General features: G+C 40.4%; 2 protein-coding genes across 3 annotated transcripts in view; one reads left to right on the top strand and one right to left on the bottom strand.

Annotated features, from left to right (window-relative positions):
- LOC134227435 (zinc finger FYVE domain-containing protein 9) overlaps nt 1-9,628 on the bottom strand; it is a 64,466-nt gene extending 54,838 nt beyond the window's left edge. Inside the window, exons 1-2 of the mRNA XM_062708931.1 lie at nt 9,465-9,628; nt 8,971-9,410 (exon numbers count right to left, since the gene is read on the bottom strand). Of these exons, the coding sequence (XP_062564915.1) occupies nt 8,971-9,088 (118 nt within the window). The 5' untranslated portion in view covers nt 9,089-9,410; nt 9,465-9,628. The remainder of the gene's footprint in view (nt 1-8,970; nt 9,411-9,464) is intronic.
- A 4,370-nt stretch (nt 9,629-13,998) lies between these two features.
- Nucleotides 13,999-14,781, top strand: LOC134213188 (protein UXT). Of its 2 annotated transcripts, none has more exons than XM_062692028.1 (2): nt 13,999-14,177; nt 14,271-14,781. In XM_062692028.1, exon 2 carries the CDS (start codon nt 14,292-14,294, stop codon nt 14,733-14,735), a length of 444 nt encoding a protein of 147 aa, XP_062548012.1. In that variant the 5' UTR covers nt 13,999-14,177; nt 14,271-14,291; the 3' UTR covers nt 14,736-14,781. The 2 variants fall into 2 exon arrangements, with proteins under 2 accessions (XP_062548012.1, XP_062547921.1); XM_062691937.1 differs by having other exon boundaries at nt 14,001-14,173.
- Nucleotides 14,782-18,084: the final 3,303 nt, after the last annotated feature.

Genomic DNA, 18,084 nt, shown 5'->3' with positions numbered 1-18,084 from the left:
GGCGATGCCACCGTTACAGGCCATTTTTGCAATCAAACCTTTCTGTCCCGAAAATGCTGGTCCTGAGAAGATCCAATTTTTTTTCCCCAATGCACTTTTCCAGTAACTAACTGCAACCAAACTCGATGACTTTTTGGTAAGACGCCATCATTTGGAATAAATTTTCATGATCAACACTGCATCACGCGGAATCGCAACAGACGACATTTTTGTAATGTAATCATCTCTTTCTTCACATATAAAGCTGGTTCTTGAAGTTGAATGATGACCATCGACTTAGACGACCACAATCAATGCGATGGTTTTCCGTTGAAAATGTTACCAGTGACAACGTGCTGCTATTTCCGCTCCGCTGCGTCCACTCTGCGTGAAAACTTGTTTGAACTGAAGGATTAGATCCAAACTCACAAGTTGCTTGATTTTGATGTCTGTGCTTGCGATGCATACACGGTATTACTTACTGATTGCTTGGTTCAGCAGATTTTCAAATATTTGGCTACTTTCTTCTTTTTTGTAAATTTATGCGCCCTTGCTTGCGATTTCTTGATTTTTTTAAGTGGGTGTTTTACCAAGTTGGATTTTTTGTATTTCTGTTTCGTCGTATTTTATTAAGTGAAATTTCTTTTTTGATTATTTTGCTGTGAAATTTTCTTTAAAATTGTATGCAGTAGTTTCGACATTTCCATCATTTCTGATATTACATAATTGAATCTAATTTTAATTTTTCTCGTAGACTTCCTCATACTCATAGACGTTACCTCTTTCGTGAGCATGAATGAATAAGGAATATTCGTATGCTGTGTGAAACGCTTCATTTTTCCACAATAGATTTAGTGACTTAGTCACACAGAAGTCTTCAAAAATATTGGTTGAAAAAAAATCCAAATAGAAATTTTGTTTGTTCTTGATATTTTTTTTCACGTAAACTACGTCTAAGGAGAAGGGTCGGATATCTACCTGGATACCTGGTTGGCTACAGCGTCGATACACCTATGCCTGGCGTATTGTAGAGATCCATAATCGTCGGTCTTGGGCGATGTTCCTCCTGTTTCCCCGAACGTTCAAGTCCGATTCCACCGCGTGCAACCAGCGTGTTCGTGGCCTTCGATGAAGTCGCCGGCCGCTATCTGGCTGAATATTGTTTTCGCTATTCATTCCCCGACATTCGATCTAAGTGACCCACTGAAGTCTGCCGTATTTTATACGATTCGAAATATTTTCTTTCTATACTTGATATAGCTCATGATTCATGCGTCTGCGTCACACACCATTTTCTAGTTTCCCTCCGAGTATTGTACGCAGCACTTTTCGCCCTAAAACCTCGAAAGCTCTCCGTTCCGCCTCTTTCGATGTCCATGCTTCATGTCCATAAAGGGCCACCGGTAGAATTAGAGTTTTGTATAGAGCAAATTTCGTTTCCGTTTGCATGTTGCGGGACCTAAGCTGGTTACGTGACCCGTAAAAAGCCCCATACGCAGCAGCAATACGTCTTTTCACTTCACGGAAAACGTCATTGTCACATGTCACAAGCATTCCAAGCTAAACAAATTCTTCAACAAATTCAAACACATCCCCATCAAGCACTACCTCTGCACCAACACCACTAGCTCTTCCCCTATCTCTACCTGCCACCATGTACTTTGTCTTGGTAGAGTTAATGGTTAAGCCTATCCTCGCCGTCTCCCTCTTCAGTGGGACAAAAGCAGGGGGGTAATATGCGGTGCATCGCGCCTCCTCTGCATGTAGTATGAAGCAAACGTAAATAAACAATCCCACAATTTTTTCGTTAGTCAGCAGTAGTGTAGGTTAACCAATATCCTACAACATTCCAGTTCGAAAAATGTTACACTTGCCAAGCGGGGTGGCCCAGGGTGGCCCGCCTTTCCCAAGCGGCGAGGCCCGGATAATACATCTTAGGTAGGCTTGATTTGTTCGTGGATGACGGGCTTACTCCCCCCCTGGACAAAAGCCTCCACTACTGCTTTGCGATCGATTCCAATAAGGTCGATGTCGTCCGCAAAACCCAGAAGCATATGCGACCGTGTGATGATAGTGCCGTTCCTCTGCACGCCAGATCTCCTAATAGCGCCTTCGAGTGCAATGTTGAACAATAAATTCGAAAGTGCATCACCCTGCTTCAATCCGTCTAAGGTCACAAACGTGGTTGACACTTCGTCTGCAATCCGAATACTTGATTTCGAGCCATCCAGCGTTGCACGTATCAGTCTAATCAGTTTCGCCGGAAAATCATGTTAGCATAGCATAGCATTCGTTCATTCGCCTCCTCCACGTACCGTCCGCCATCTGCACCCCACCATAGATGGTACGCAACACTTTCCTTTCGAAAACTCCCAGTGCGCGTTGGTCCTCCACGAGCATCGTCCAGGTCTCGTGTCCGTAGAGAACTACCGATCTTATAAGCGTTTTGTAGATAGTCAGTTTGGTACGGCGGCGAACTCTATTCGGTCGGAGCGTCTTGCGGAGTCCAAAGTACGTACGATTTCCAGCCACTATGCGTCTCCGAATTTCTCTGCTGGTATCGTTATCGGCGGTCACCAGTGAGCTTAAGTACACGAATTCTTCAACCACCTCGATTTCGTCACCACCGATAGAAACTCGTAGTGGCATCGAAGTGTGCCGCGCTCGCGAGAGGACGCGTTTTATTTTCTGCGCCTAGTTTTTGTCAATTTTCAGTTCGGCTAGTGGGGCGGAAATTGGCCGTTTTGTGTTTTGTGAAGATATATGTACCCGATCAATGGACAAAAATTTGAAGATTGTCATGTTTAATTCAGACAGAAAAAAAAATCCTACGAGTTTCATCAAGAAATCAAGCAATGTCGGAAAACTGTTCTTGAACGTTAAACTACTCGACCTGGATTGCGAATTGTTTCCATTCAAAAGAATCCAGAACTTGTTCTTCCCGGACCGGATGTACGAGGGGTCAAGTCGCAGCTCATGAGGGATACGATTTCCGATAATACATAATTGGGGATGACTATACCGTTGGATGGAAAAGGATCTGTGGTTTGATAGGGAAAAATGTTGCTTGCTACTTCGGTAAGTCCGTTCCTTTTACATTTCTACACGAGTCAACGATCCTGCAAAATATGTGTCAATTTAACATTTCTTATGCATGTAAATCTCCCGGCAACGATTATTGTGATAGTAATGAATTTTATAGCGTTTCGCCAGTAAAACAGCCAAAAGGGTTTAGTATATATATATATATATATATATATATATATATATATATATATATATATATATATATATATATATATATCAGTGGCGTAGCCAGAAAATTGGTCTGGGGGGGGGTTTTCTGAACCTTTTTTTTTAAGAGGGTTAAAAAAAATTTTCTTCTAAAAAATTTGTCTCTGGGGGGGGGGGTGTTTATGCCCAAAACCACCCCCGTGGCTACGCCACTGATATATAAAATATATATAAAATATATAAAATCAAGAAATCGCAAGCAAGGGCGCATAAATTTACAAAAAAGAAGAAAGCGATGAAAACGTAGCCAAATATTTGAAAATCTGCTGAACCAAGCAATCAGTAAGTAATACCGTGTATGCATCGCAAGCACAGACATCAAAATCAAGCAACTTGTGAGTTTGGATCTAATCCTTCAGTTCAAACAAGTTTTCACGCAGAGTGGACGCAGCGGAGCGGAAATAGCAGCACGTTGTCACTGGTAACATTTTCAACGGAAAACCATCGCATTGATTGTGGTCGTCTAAGTCGATGGTCATCATTCAACTTCAAGAACCAGCTTTATATGTGAAGAAAGGAATGATTACATTACAAAAATGTCGTCTGTTGCGATTCCGCGTGATGCAGTGTTGATCATGAAAATTTATTCCAAATGATGGCGTCTTACCAAAAAGTCATCGAGTTTGGTTGCAGTTAGTTACTGGAAAAGTGCATTGGGGAAAAAAATTGGATCTTCTCAGGACCAGCATTTTCGGGACAGAAAGGTTTGATTGCAAAAATGGCCTGTAACGGTGGCATCGCCGTGGTAGCTTGGTTGCTGTCAGTGTCCCCTCCGTCGAGCGCTTGTGATTCTGCTACCGAAGGGTAACTTTCTGTCGTCGCCACGATTAAGTTTTGCACTTTGAAGAAAATCAATCTCGGAACAACCTTCTTTTGTATGGAATAGCGGACCGGAAAAATTCAACTCCATTTCCAATGACTAACAGAAATAAAATCAAATACTAACAGAAACAAAACCAAAAAAATCTTGCCGAAAAGTTAACTTTCTGCAGACGACAGCCAAATCGATAAAGACGCTACTTTAGAGCAGCGGTTCTCAACCTTTTTTCTAGTGAGGTACCCCTTCGAACTTTTACATTCGTGGAGGTATCCTATTTTGTCTATGTAAATGGAAATAAGCATAACTCATAACTAATAAGTTATGGGAAACGACCTGAAACTAACGCAATATATGACTCTTCAAAATGATGTATGAAATCTTTATTATTCTGCGAAACTTTGCAACTCAAATTAAGTTTATACATCACTCATATATGCCTCCTGTAAGACTTTGATTACTTTTGGAGGTTTCCGAACGTCTTAAAAGGTTGTTTTGCACATCTTGAAAGGGCTTCTGAGTCTCTAAAAATGAGGCTTCCAAGCCTCTTGGAGGGACGGATCCTTGTTTCTTGAAAGGAGGCTCCCGGGCATCATGAATGGAGGCTTCCGAACCTCTTGAAAGGTGGCTTCCGAGGCTCAAAAAAGGAGGATTTAAACATAAACAAAAGGTCACTTTTAAGTCTTTTGAAGGATATGTAGCATTCCAAACCTTTTGAAGGAAGACTTTTAAGCCACTTGAAGGGCCGCATCCTAGCTTTTTGAAGGAGGCTTCCGAGCCTTTTGAAAGGAGGCTTCCAAGCCTTTTAAAAGATGGCTTCCAAGCCATTTGAAAGAAGGCTCCCGAGCCTCTTGAAAGGAGGCTTCCGAGCCTCTTGAAATGAGGCTTCCGAGCCTCTTGAAAGGAGGCTTCCGAGCCTCTTGAAAGGAGGCTTCCGAGCCTCTGGAAAGGAGGCTTCCGAGCCTCTGGAAAGGAGGCTTCCGAGCCTCTGGAAAGGAGGCTTCCGAGCCTCTGGAAAGGAGGCTTCCGAGCCTCTGGAAAGGAGGCTTGAGGCCTCTGGAAAGGAGGCCTGAGCCTCTGGAAAGGAGGCTTCTGAGCCTCTGGAAAGGAGGCCTGAGCCTCTGGGAAGGAGGCTTCCGAGCCGCTTGAACGGAGGCTCTCGAGCCTCTGGAAAGGAGGCTTCCGAGCCTCTTGAAAGGAGGCTTGAGGCCTCTGGAAAGGAGGCTTCTGAGCCTCTGGAAAGGAGGCCTGAGCCTCTTGAAGGAGGCTGAGGCCTCTGAAAGGAGGCTTCCGAGCCTCTGGAAAGAAGGCTCTGAGCCTCTGGAAAGAAGGCATCCGAGGCCTCTGGAAAGGAGGCTTCCAGGCCTCTTGAAAGGAGGCTTCCGAGCCTCTTGAAAGGAGGCTTCGAGGCCTCTTGAAAGGAGGCTTCCGAGCCTCTTGAAAGGAGGCCTCTTGAAAGGAGGCTTCCGAGCCTCTTGAAAGGAGGCTTCCGAGCCTCTTGAAAGGAGGCTTCCGAGCCTCTTGAAAGGAGGCTTCCAAGCCTCTTGAAAGGAGGCTTCCGAGCCTCTTGAAAGGAGGCTTCCGAGCCTCTTGAAAGGAGGCTTCCGAGCAGGGGCGTCACGTGGACTTTTGGTATCTTTTGGTACTATCCTTTTGGTTCTTAGCGTTTCACGCTGTAAATATTAGCGCTAGCGCTAGAAGTTCGCCATACAACACTTTTCTGATTTTCGCCTCTGGAATGAGTTATTGACTAAATACTAAATGATAATAAAATGATAAGTTCAATCCCTGTAATGGACTCCTCTGCTACATAGCAGAACTCGCATCAAAACTTGGCTTCGCATGCGAAAGATGATGATGTGAGGAAACGGAGAAAGTTGGCAACGCTCACGCTGATTCTCCGCGCGCGGAGAACGAGTGAGCGTACCAAGGGGTCGTACACATATTACGTAAGCAGTTATGGGGGGGGAGGGGGGTCTGTCGTTTTCTTACCTATAAATAAAAAAAATGTGTGAAAAAAATCGGGGGGGTTCAAAAATCCCAGAAAAATTGGTTACGTTATTGGTGTACGACCCCCAAGGAGGAAATTATTTTAAAACATTTGCCATTGCGCAAAACTGAAAATTTAACTTCTGCGCTTATGTTTGTTTCTTTAATATGAATCGTACAACTGACAAAATCTTTCTATGTGACGTGATGTGGAGTTATCCGTCGGAGAAACACATATTTAGTTGCAATATGACTGTACGCCAAGCATGTGGCGTTGAGTTGATCTGTCTACGCAATATTTTGTTTCGTTAGATGTTAAACCGTCATTGGAAATATTACGTGAAACTTCATTTAAAAATTTTTACTCAGTAATTATTTGCCCTAATAATTAATTGGTAGGAAACTAATTGTAAGTACAATAAGTTTTCCACTTCTGAACTGAAAATGGTTACCTGTTCCATTAACAGGTAGAACGTATAGACGAGGCGCCTTTGCTATTGTATCACTTTCATTACCACAAATTTTTGATTTAGGACTAATCACTATCTTTTAGTTGACAGCAATGCAATCTCCAATAGTCGAGATCGATCGAATAGGATAGGGACAAGCCTGGAATTCAACCCACGACCTCCTCCGATTATAAGGCAGAAGCGGTAGCCACTAGACCACCGAGCTAATATTATTTAACAGAAGAAGAACTACATCAAAAGTTTCAATTGCATTGGGAAATCAAAATGTAGAAAAATGTGAAAGAGTAAGGGACTTAGGAGTAATTTTAGACTCTAAACTTTCATTCGTAGACCACTACAACACAATCATTCACAGGGCTAATAATATGCTAGGGTTCATAAAGCATTTCTGCTATAACTTTCAAGACCCATATACAAATTAAACAGCTTATGTAGGATCAATTATGGAATACTGTAGCATTGTGTGGTCTCCTTTCTCAATCACAAACGTAGAGAGATTAGAATCTGTACAAAAGCAATTTCTACTATTTGTTCATCGTAAATTATGTTGGACATCATATCCACTTCCATCATAGCAAACACGCTGCATGCTTATCGACATACAAACTTTGAAAGAGCGGCGTGAAATAGTAATGGTTTTATTCATTAATGATATCGTTTGGCAACGTATTGATTCATCTGAAATGATATCAAAACTAAACTTCTACATTGCTTCAAGGCAAAAACGAAATCTTAGCTAGTTCGTAACGAACCATCATCGAACGAAATGCGCAAAATTTGGACCTTTTAATTGACTTCGCAATGTCTCAAAAGCTATTCCAAATGTCTGAACTGCTAAAGTAAATATTGTTGTACTGCCGCGATTCGCATAAGAGTCCCATGTCGGTTTTCGACGATTTTGATTTTCTTGCAGAAATAAGCTAAAAATGACCTCTTCTTTAAGAAAAACTGAAAAAATAATAGGCTTTGTTCTAGAAATTTGAAAATCAAAACCCACTTGTTCGCATAACAGTCACGTTCCATATTCTGGTACACTTTTCCACAAAAAAAAAATATAATAAATTATGGTTCATTTAATACTTCCATAGCAATGTATGCAGATTAGGGTGGCTCAAATAAGTATGGGAAAAACTTTTTTCATTTTTTTTATGGGCCGCTCTTCTCTCAGTTTTCAGCATAACATTCTGTATTTAATTCTACCAGGACTGAATGAGTATCATGGTTCTTGATCGTAAATTGTGCCGACCAACTGCAAATCACTGTTTTTGGATGTTTCTGCATACATTTTTCCATATTAACTTCCAACACGTTTAGCACCGCCAAAACGTTGACCGATTTTGCTGAAGTTTTGCCCAGAGCATCAGGGCATCAAAAAGAACCGAATAAGATGGCGGCTTATCAACAAATTTGAAAGTGCTTTTTGAGCCACCCTAATGCAGATACAGAATATTGTGTCAAATTTTCAGAAAGATTGAAGGTTTTATGAATTTATTAGAATTTGTTGTACTTCTCCATGTAAAACGAGTTTAAAAAATTCAACGGCGTATTACTCAAGTTGATGAAAACTGACATGGGACGGTTATGCGAATAGGGGCAGTATAGTACCGTTGAAATAAGGACATAATAAAACAATTGAAAAATTGTACCTACTGTAATTAACGTAAGCTGCTGTTAATCGCATATTTGTCCCTTATGAATGGGAAACCCAACAAAGATGCGACAGATGTGCGATTCACCGCAGTAAGTGCCTTGAATAAAATTTAAAAAAAATAAACAATGGAAGAATAGTTTGAGCGTAACATATCCACATAAGTATCTGCAAACATTCACTCAATTCGCCAAAGCTATTAGTATTTTGACTATTATGCTGATATTTGTAGCGAAAATAGATAATTGATGTAACCAACTGATATTAATTGAGTATTAAATAACTACAATTGTTGTCCAAGAAAGGCGAAAATTAAGTATAGGGTGGCATCAGAGATATTTGTGTGATAAACAACACGTGACCCTGAACCGAATAAAAATATCCATCTTACAAAAACCTTCATTTCAGTTCTTTCATTATTTTGCGGTAGACCAAATGAAAGAGAACACAACGCTCACGATGCGTTAACTGTCCGATGCAATCCGCTACTATCAATAGTATGTAAAACATTGTCCAAATTTTACAAGTTAGTACAATACGAGACGCCAGCATTTCCCAACTGCATTGTATTATTAATCTCAAACTGAGATAACCTCTCGAACTCTTTGAGTTCAGCGTTTGAATTATTGCAATTTAAACGCAAACTTCAATTTGGTCCATCGTGATAAGTTACGAAACATACGAAAAGCAAAAACCAATATTCCAATATGTACTGCTGTTCTGGCTCGGGGTAATACAATGTATGTAAACAAATACAGCACCATTCTTCTTACCTTTGCCAGACTCGACGGATGTCGATCGGATTGTCGGTGCCGCTACTGCTGGTCGGTCCTTATTATCCTCATTCAGTTCCAAATCATCCAAAACTTTGTCGATATCCACCAAATCCATCACGAAACACTACGCTCTGCAGATAATTGTTATTGTATTTATTCTTCCGAGGTATTGGTGCCTTGTTTGTTGTGTTAATTATGACGATTATTATCCGTATCTTTTGCCTTCTTCAATTATTCTTTAGGAAGCAGATTTCTATACGGAAGAACGTTCCAATTCGTAAAGTGGGAAGAGCACATCAGTGCTGGATACAGGACAATTTTGTACGGTGCTTCGCAGGATCCGAAGAAAATTGCACTGCTGTTTCTTCTTTTTGCAGTGGGCACGTATCACTATCTTCCGTCGTGACGTTCCGATGTTGATGTTAGCATTTTCAATCCTAAAATTACACGACCATCAGCACAAATACATTACCGGAACGAATAACTACGACCTGAACGTCCAGAATACAATTGGAATTCGTAGCAACAACTACTTTTCGTGAAAAAAGCGAATCACGCACGGCGGAAAAACACTTCTAGACTTTTTTTTACAGAACTGACATTAAGTTTTCTGTTTTTTACTGTTGTCGTTGAGTCATTGGAGCAGACGAAAGCAGTGGAACGGGAAAGGAGGATGTTTGTTGATGTTGTTTTGGTCAACGGGGAGAAATTATCAGGGCTTTTTATTATACCCACCCACATGTCAAGGCTACACGGTTAAATCCATCTAATTACAATAAAGTTTAAAAAAACCAAAATTAAGGTTCTACCCGAATAGAAATGAGCCATTCACCGAATCGGAAATATTATTCAATTCAATTCAAAATTAAATTTTGATCATACACCAAACGATTATTATTCACAGAATCATTAAATGCATGATAAAGTGATTGTAACCTCTACCTAATTTTAGGTACTTTTTTATTTTTGCATCTCCCTCCCTCTTCCCTTTGTCGTCATAAAATAAAAAGCAATACCACTGAAATTTTTTTGACGTAGAATTCTCGCGTAACATATGATTACGGCTTATAAACCAAAACCATGATTTTTGATTTTCTGGCATGAACGATTGCTTTGTAAATTATTCTTCATGCTAGTTAAAACTCCGTACTTGATATCTATTAAGAAACACATTAATTGCTATTTTGAGTGAACGTCTCATGAACCATTTGCACCGTTGTGGTTTTTAAGTCCTTTGTTGGCGCCCTTAACTACCATGCAGAATATTTGTTTTGGTTTTAGGCCGTTCACTTTATATTGTTTATTTAGAAAAACTAGCTTCAAGTTATTTTAAAATGTATATTTTTACTAGGTTTTTGATATATCGCATAGCAGAACTGCTCTGGCTAACAAATCTAAACAAATCCGATGGTGTTAGTAGCTTTGAGCAAACGGCTTAAAAACCAGACGTGTTGCCGGTGATGCGAGTAAACGGCGCGATTTTTGTTTTAGCTGAAATTTTGTAGATTTCGAGTGGTTTTTCAATTAATCTTGATCTGCTGTTATAATTTAACCATTTACGTATAGTATTGACTTGGTTTTGGCAATGAAATGAGTTTCTACTTCAATAAATGAATTAAATTAGTCATAGAAAATTTGAACCTCATTTTTCTCGGTTCAGCTTTGTTGGTTTTTCGGCCCTAATCATATGTTGCTCGAGAATTGCGTCTTTCGGTAAGACAGGGGGGTCATTCTAAAGTTTCGAATTCGGGATCGTCACGAAAAGAGGTCAGTAAGTAAAGGCTACCTAATTACGCATCGTTAAAATTTTCCGCCGGATTTTGGGCCCCGTGCATTTTGAATGGGGCCGGGATTTTGATTTTCCCTGTCCAAATCCCGAAAACATCGCATTCGCATACGCTAGCGTAAGCTAAGTTAGGATAATCTAAAAGTCGGTAAAAAATACCGATAATCGAGCTAAAGTGCACATACCTAAATTGTCGGTAATCATGCATTACCTAAATTTAGTTAATGCTGGTTAAAAAGAATTATCGTTAAAAATTATCGATCTCCGGACGTTTCTTTTTACCGAAAAATAGGTTTCTGTTGCTTGTTTTGATTTTGTAAAAACGTTAAAAATTACCTATAATTAGGTTTTTCTTCAGTGTTTTGTTTATTTGAAACACAATTTTAACTATCAATTATTTTATTTTCAAATGGGATGAATATGGGAGCTAAGGATGAATTATAATTGATTGCACATCATTGCGGAGCTATCTGACAGTATGCCCAATCTCAGGGAAAGTATTTGTAAATATAATAGGAAAAATGACGGCTTTGGCAGGTTTTGTTCTATTGTTGCCAGGGGGGTTTTGTTGACCAAATTTTATGAAATTTGGCCATATAATATTCTTTGATATGCAATGAATGTTTAGGCCAAATTTGAGCATAATTAGTTAACGAAAAACCCCTGACAATAATAGAACAAAACCTGCCAAAGCCGTCATTCCCCCTGGATGTAAAACGACTTGGCGAGCGTGGTGCCTAACCGAAGATGGAAGGATTTGCCGCGAACCAAGTTTTGTACCGTCAAATTGTTGATGCAATATTATCTGTAGAAATGCAAGATAAATAAATTACCAAATCAATCAAAATCTCTCGCTTCAAAACAAATTTTATTGAAGACTAGTCGACCCGGCAGACGTTGTCCTGCATAGTAGACGAAATAGCGCACTGTAAAATGCCCATGCAAAGTTTCCACACGAATCTTAACTTTAGGGTTTCAAAATTTACTAATTTTACTCGTAATTTTCGCATTAGGAAATATCATATAAACCCGTCGGAAACTATAACGAATGTTTCTGCTGAAGAAATGAAAAAAATCCATCCAGCCGTTTTCGAGTTATGCGGATACGAACACAGACCATTTCATTTTTATATATAAGATAACTGGCTTCGAATCCTGATCGGTACTATAGGAGTTTTTCGTCCAGGAAAGTTTTATTAATTTCCAGGACTTTAGAATTCGTGCTCACTGCATGCTGGAATGGCCAAAACCCTCGCAGTAAATATGAATGGGAATGCTGATAGATCGTTGATCTGCCGCCTCAATAAATATTCCAAAAGGAATAGGAGGCCATTTGACCATTATTCGAATTCCTGCCAATAAACAAAAGTTCCTGCATTTTAATCGAAATTTAATGCCTTCAATAGTCGACTACTTACCGTCATTTTTCATTGGATCAGCGAGTTCGACAGCAGGAACAGGAAGCGACGAAAGCAGGAACTTTGGGAGCTGTCCAACAGCAGCTTCTTTTTTTTTACTAAGACAAGAAATATCTAATTCTAGGTAAAAAATAACGTTATTGTCTGGAAACCTCAAATACTTAAAAGTCGGTAAAAACTAACGATAATTATCGCTAATTTTTACCGACATTTTTAGTAAACATCCAGTACCTATGTAATTCTATGTAAAATAAAACGTATTTTTAAGTAATGTTATCTAAGCGTGTATGCTAAAATACACGGGGATAAATTTCCGGCGGAAAATTTTTCTGAGGTGTAAGACAGCCTTAGGGCGAAGCCAGAGTAAACGCGACGTGCGATGCGACGCGACGCGACAGTGCAATTTGACAGCCTGTTGATAATGATTGTTATTCTTTTACGTGAGTCGTGAGTAAACGCGACGAGCGATGCGACGCGACTCACGTAAAAGAAAAACAATCATTATCAACAGGCTGTCAAATTGCACTGTCGCGTCGCGTCGCATCGCACGTCGCGTTTAAGGTAGCCTCACACCTCGGGAATTTGGTCCGCGGATTTTTTCCCCATGCATTTTTGCATATGCGATGTTTTCGGGATTTGGGCACGGAAAATCAAAATCCCGGCCCCATTTAAAATGCACGGGGATCAAAATCCGGCGGAAAATTTTCCCGAGGTGTAAGGCAGGCTTTACTCTGGCTTCGCCCTTAGGAGCCAATAACTTATCAATGAGTCTGTTTGCCTTTGAAAAAACTATGACATGGGTTCTTTTTAGAAAAATGTGTGTGCGCGAGGTTCCATGATGCATACACTGACAAAAATCTAATCATATTCATTATGTGTGGCACACATAAATTTTGACTACAGCATTTCCCACATAAAGGCTATGTGGATTCGCAAAGCATATATGTGGAAACACACATAACCGTTATTAACTAATAACCTTTACGTGGATTCTCCTATAGGGGGTGGTTATTAACGCACACATAAAATTTATTTGTAATTTTTTAAAGATTTTTGCCAATAAAAATGTGTGGATTTTTATTAGTGTATCTGTTTTGTGGTGAGAAGCAAAGAGAAAAAAGTACCTAAATTAGATACTTTTAGTTAGGGGTTCTTTCTAAAATTACGTAACACTTTTTGTATGGAAGGTTTCATATTTTTGTATGGTTCATAACGCTCGGCTTGACCCACTCCCTCCCCCTTCAGCGTTACGTAATTTGCGAAATATCCTTAAAGAGCTGAGCAGAATGGATACGTTTGCGTGTGTTTTGACAATTTTGCCGTGGGAAAACTGTCAAAACGCACGCAAACGTATCCATTCTGCTCCGCTCTTAAACCGCGTGTGAGTTTATTTTTAACAAGATTTTTACGGTTCCGTGTAACAATCATGGCAGTTTTGGGTAGGCGTAAAAGAATCTCACTGTCCTATCCCTAAGCTCAATGAAATCGATACTAAAGGTACGGAAATCCATATTTGGTGTGCGTGCCTTTCGTGTATGGTGAAAAAGCTTTCACTACTACATTCAATCGAGTTCCCATTCGCGAAGTCGAGGCAAAATTCGTCACACAAACAATGACAGTTCTTTATGGGTTTTTACAGTAGAGCAACAGAGAGAAGGAGATGGCGGCCATGTTTCACTCAAACTCTGACAGATAGCAATGGAGTTTCCCATAGGAGGGAAGAGCAGAATTTGCTTCGACTTCGCGAATAAGAAGCCGTGCAAAAATGAATACGTCATCATTTTTTGTTTACGTATATTCATCATCGTATCTACACTTGCATTTGGTCTTCTTGCTGACCTTCTATCTACTTATTTCTGAACTTGATTAGTCCCGGTTTGTTTATAAATAACACTAATCGGCCAGAATCGTCCTGGTCTGAGAGTCCTGCTATTCATTTTTTATCAGGTTTGACCGGTTTGATGATTTTGTTCTGCGGGATCCTTAGGATATATACGTAGGTATTTATTTGATTTATTTATAATGAATATTTTCGATGACAAAAAAGGCTTATTACCACAACAAATGCTATACTGTTATTCTTTTATTTAAAGACCCATATCAACAGAATCAACATGACTCCCGCCATGGTACAAGACCGGCTGGCGCCGGAAAATATCGAATCATTCGTAAACGATTGCCTTCGTGAGGATCTAAAACTGTACGAGCACCAGCTGGACCGACTGAACGCGGATGTCATGGAATACATTCAGTTGAAGAACATGATTGAAAATATCCAGGAGACTGCCACCGAAGGATTTAAAACGCAGGTTAATGTCGGTGGAAACTTTTTCATGAAGGCCAAAACGGACCGGGTTGAGACGATTCTGGTCGACGTTGGGCTGAAGCATTACGTGGAGTTCAGTTTGCAGGAAGCGCTCAAGTTTGTCGACATGAAGGTGAAAGTGTTGACTAAACAAGCTGACGTTATTCGAGATAAAAGCGTGGAAACTAAAGCTAATATTAAGCTTGCACTGTTGGTGATTGGTGATAAAACAATGTTATATGGCAACTCGTAGCAATGCTATAGCTTGAATATATAATTTATTATAATTAAAACCGGGTTCTCATTAAGCATGAAACAAATAGACAATTTATTATGACTCACTACGCTACGTCTTTTTGGGCTTTGTCAGTCATAGCGATTGTCGCTTTACGTCTGTGGTTTGGTAAAGCCTTAACTGAGCAGGTGCCACTTTCCGTCCGAGAAGCTAAGAAATAGAGTTTGGTATTCCACAAAATTCGGCAGGTGATTTGACCAGCAACCGTTCTAGAATATGATTTTCTAAGGTATTCCACTGTGTGGAATCCGTAATAAGGCCCATTCATTGAAGCGCACACAGCCTCTTCATACAGAGGATCTATGCTATAACCACCTGCTTATAGATTGTTAGTTTATTGGCCATTGAGATCTTGGAACTACGATTGACTATTGTGTAGACTTTCTTCAACATAATAATACCTGTTGCTACCCTGTCGTCCACGTGTTGACGGAATAGAAGCCCACTGTCCAAAACTAATGCAAGTTATAGAACAACGTTGACTCTAATACATGGTTCATAACTTTGTTTTTATCCAGGAGTTCAGATAGTAAAGCATACAGCCTAGCTTGGAGCTTATCGACGAAAGAAGAGATTGTCAAATCATCAGCAAGGTACCATTGAAAGTAAGAGACGAGACGAAATACCGCAGGTCAGGTAATATAAGTTGTACAGTATCGGGCCCAGTATACGAGTGGTTTCCCGAGCAGGAGCGACGAGCTCGATAACAGAAATTGGTATGATTTAGCCTTGCATAAGAGGTAAAATACCAAAAAATAATACCAAAAAATTATATGCAGAATACTTGAGGCATACCATGCTTAAGTATTTCAATACCAAACGAATAATAATTGGTTATGCATTTGGTATTAAAATTCAATTTAATAACTGAGTTTGTTATGGCTTAAGTATTGTGCATATTAGTTTTTGGTATTATTCCTCTGGTATTTTACCTCTTATCTAGGGCTAGTTCATAACAGAGTATGGTATCAATACCAGAATTAGGTATTATTGAGCCAATTTCTCCTGCTCGGGTTGGCCACACCAGAGATATTCTATCATGTAGATAGTTGATAATGATTTCCACTGATAGATCGAAAGTTTTGTTGGAATAACTTTTAGGTCAGTCCATTATGCCTATTATAGCTATCTATCTTCTACGGCGATGTACTCTGACGGTTATGGTCCGATTTCCCCAATGGCGGTCTGCTGCTGCTCCGTAGTCCATGCGTGTATCTTATTGTCAATGTCAATGTCGGCTATCCTCTTATAACAACATTTCACTGATATGGAAATGCTAATATCATCTTCCAAACTTGGACGTACATGTTCATGATAGCATTAGAGGCGAAAGTATAGAATTGATAGTTCCGTTAGGATACGGCAGGCATGAAGAATGTTTTTATAGAAGTCGATTTGAAAGCGAGCGGAGGGCAATATTTGTGATGGCACATATCACACGACCTTCCTTCTGCCAAGCTCCCGTATGAAGGAAGAATATCAGTGTGGAAGCTGATATATCTCCACTGGCAAAAGGAAGGTGGTTTGACTTGCTCATATGCCATCGCGTGCGGAAGGATTTGCTATCGACGAGTACTGTCTCCAAATTTCTAATATGACATCAGCATTTAGTCGAATAGGATTTTTATTGCACAGTTCTGTTTTCTCATTGCGTCCGTCTCGTCGCAACCAACTTGGCTGCCTCGGAGAGAACAAAGCAGAGAAAGGCACTGCTGCTGTACCGTCGACCAATAACAGCTTAATTGATGGATGCCCCCACCAAGGGTAGTACACTAAATTAATGATTTCGTGTGTGTTACTTCTACGTGAAGTTAAACGATTTACAATGATATGGAAATGCTAATATCATCTTCCAAACTTGGACGTACATTTCACTGTTCTGAGCTGATGACTCTCAGGCACATAAGCTGTCTACCCAAGCAACCAGAAGTTCAGATTTTACTTAAATTTACTCTTAAACGAACTAATTGGTTCACTATGGTTCACATCAAGTTCCAAGCATCCTTAACGGAACTTTAAAGTTCACTTAAAGTTCCGTTACATACAAAAAATTACTTAAAATGAGAGCTGATTAAGCCAAAATAGCCCTTCTCATCCGAACTTCTGGTTGCTTGGGTAGCTTTCGGGCGCTGCAGTTTGCGCTCAATACCGACACACAGACTGAGTCTACGTATCGGGTATACCCCATTAGGCAGTATGAACGTTAGTCATAAAATGCCCCAAAGAACTGCCCATGTAATAAAAAAACACCCATTATACGCCTAACTTTCTTATGCCGAAGGTCCTTACGCCTAACTTCGCGGACTCCTCCGTATCACAGTATTCAAAAAGCCACGGTCCGCCGTCGATGTGCGCTTGCATGCGTAGTCGGCATGCCTGTTGAAGCGAAGCTTATCGTGGAGCATCATCCTCAATTGTTCAAGCGATCTATTGCAGGTGAAGTCACAGGCGCCGACTCTAACACCATCTTTGCAGGGTTGCTGTCCGGCATTTTTGCAACATGCCCTGCCCACATTACCCTTTCGACTTTAGCTACCTTCTGGATACTGGGTTCGCCGTAGAGCTGGGCAAGCTCGTGGTTTATTCTTCGCCGCCACACACCGTCTTCTTGCACACCGCCAAAAAAGGTTCTAAGCACCCGTCTCTCGAAAACTCCAAGTGCTTGCAAGTCCTCCTCAAGCAATGTCCATGTTTCATGTCCGTAGAGGACTACCGGTCTTATCAGCATTTTGTTCATGACACATTAGGTGCGGTGATCTTTTTTGATCGCAGTTTCTTCTGGAGCCCGTAGTAGACCAACTTCCACAGATGAATCGCCTTCATATTTCACGACTAACATTATTATCAACCGTTAGCAAGGGTCCAAGGTAGACGAATTCCTTGACCATCTCGAAGGTATCCCCGTGCCTTGGTGTTCTTAGTTTTGAACTCTGAACACATTTCAGTGTGCATTGGGCTGGTTGGTACGCAAGCAAAAACGACCATGATAACAAAGGTTCCCTAGATTTGGAACTATGCAAAAACATACGAGCATACTTGATTTCTATCTGTTTCTATCGATGCATTAACCACCAGTCAAACTTGGCCAAACTTTTGTTGCTCCACGTTTCAGGCGGGTGCAAATGTTCGGCCGACAAGTCCATGTCATTCGCGAAACAAATAAATTAGCTGGATCTGTTGAATATCGTACCCCGGCTATTACACCCGGCCCACCGCATGACACCTTCTAGCGCAATGTTGAACAACAGGCACGAAAGACATCACCTTGTCAACTGGAGTGTTCGCCCAAAATCTTCACACAGTTTTG

Source organism: Armigeres subalbatus, chromosome 1 (genome assembly GCF_024139115.2).
Source record: "Armigeres subalbatus isolate Guangzhou_Male chromosome 1, GZ_Asu_2, whole genome shotgun sequence".
NCBI classification, from domain to species: Eukaryota; Metazoa; Arthropoda; class Insecta; order Diptera; family Culicidae; genus Armigeres; species Armigeres subalbatus.
This window is presented reverse-complemented; position numbering and strand designations above follow the sequence as displayed.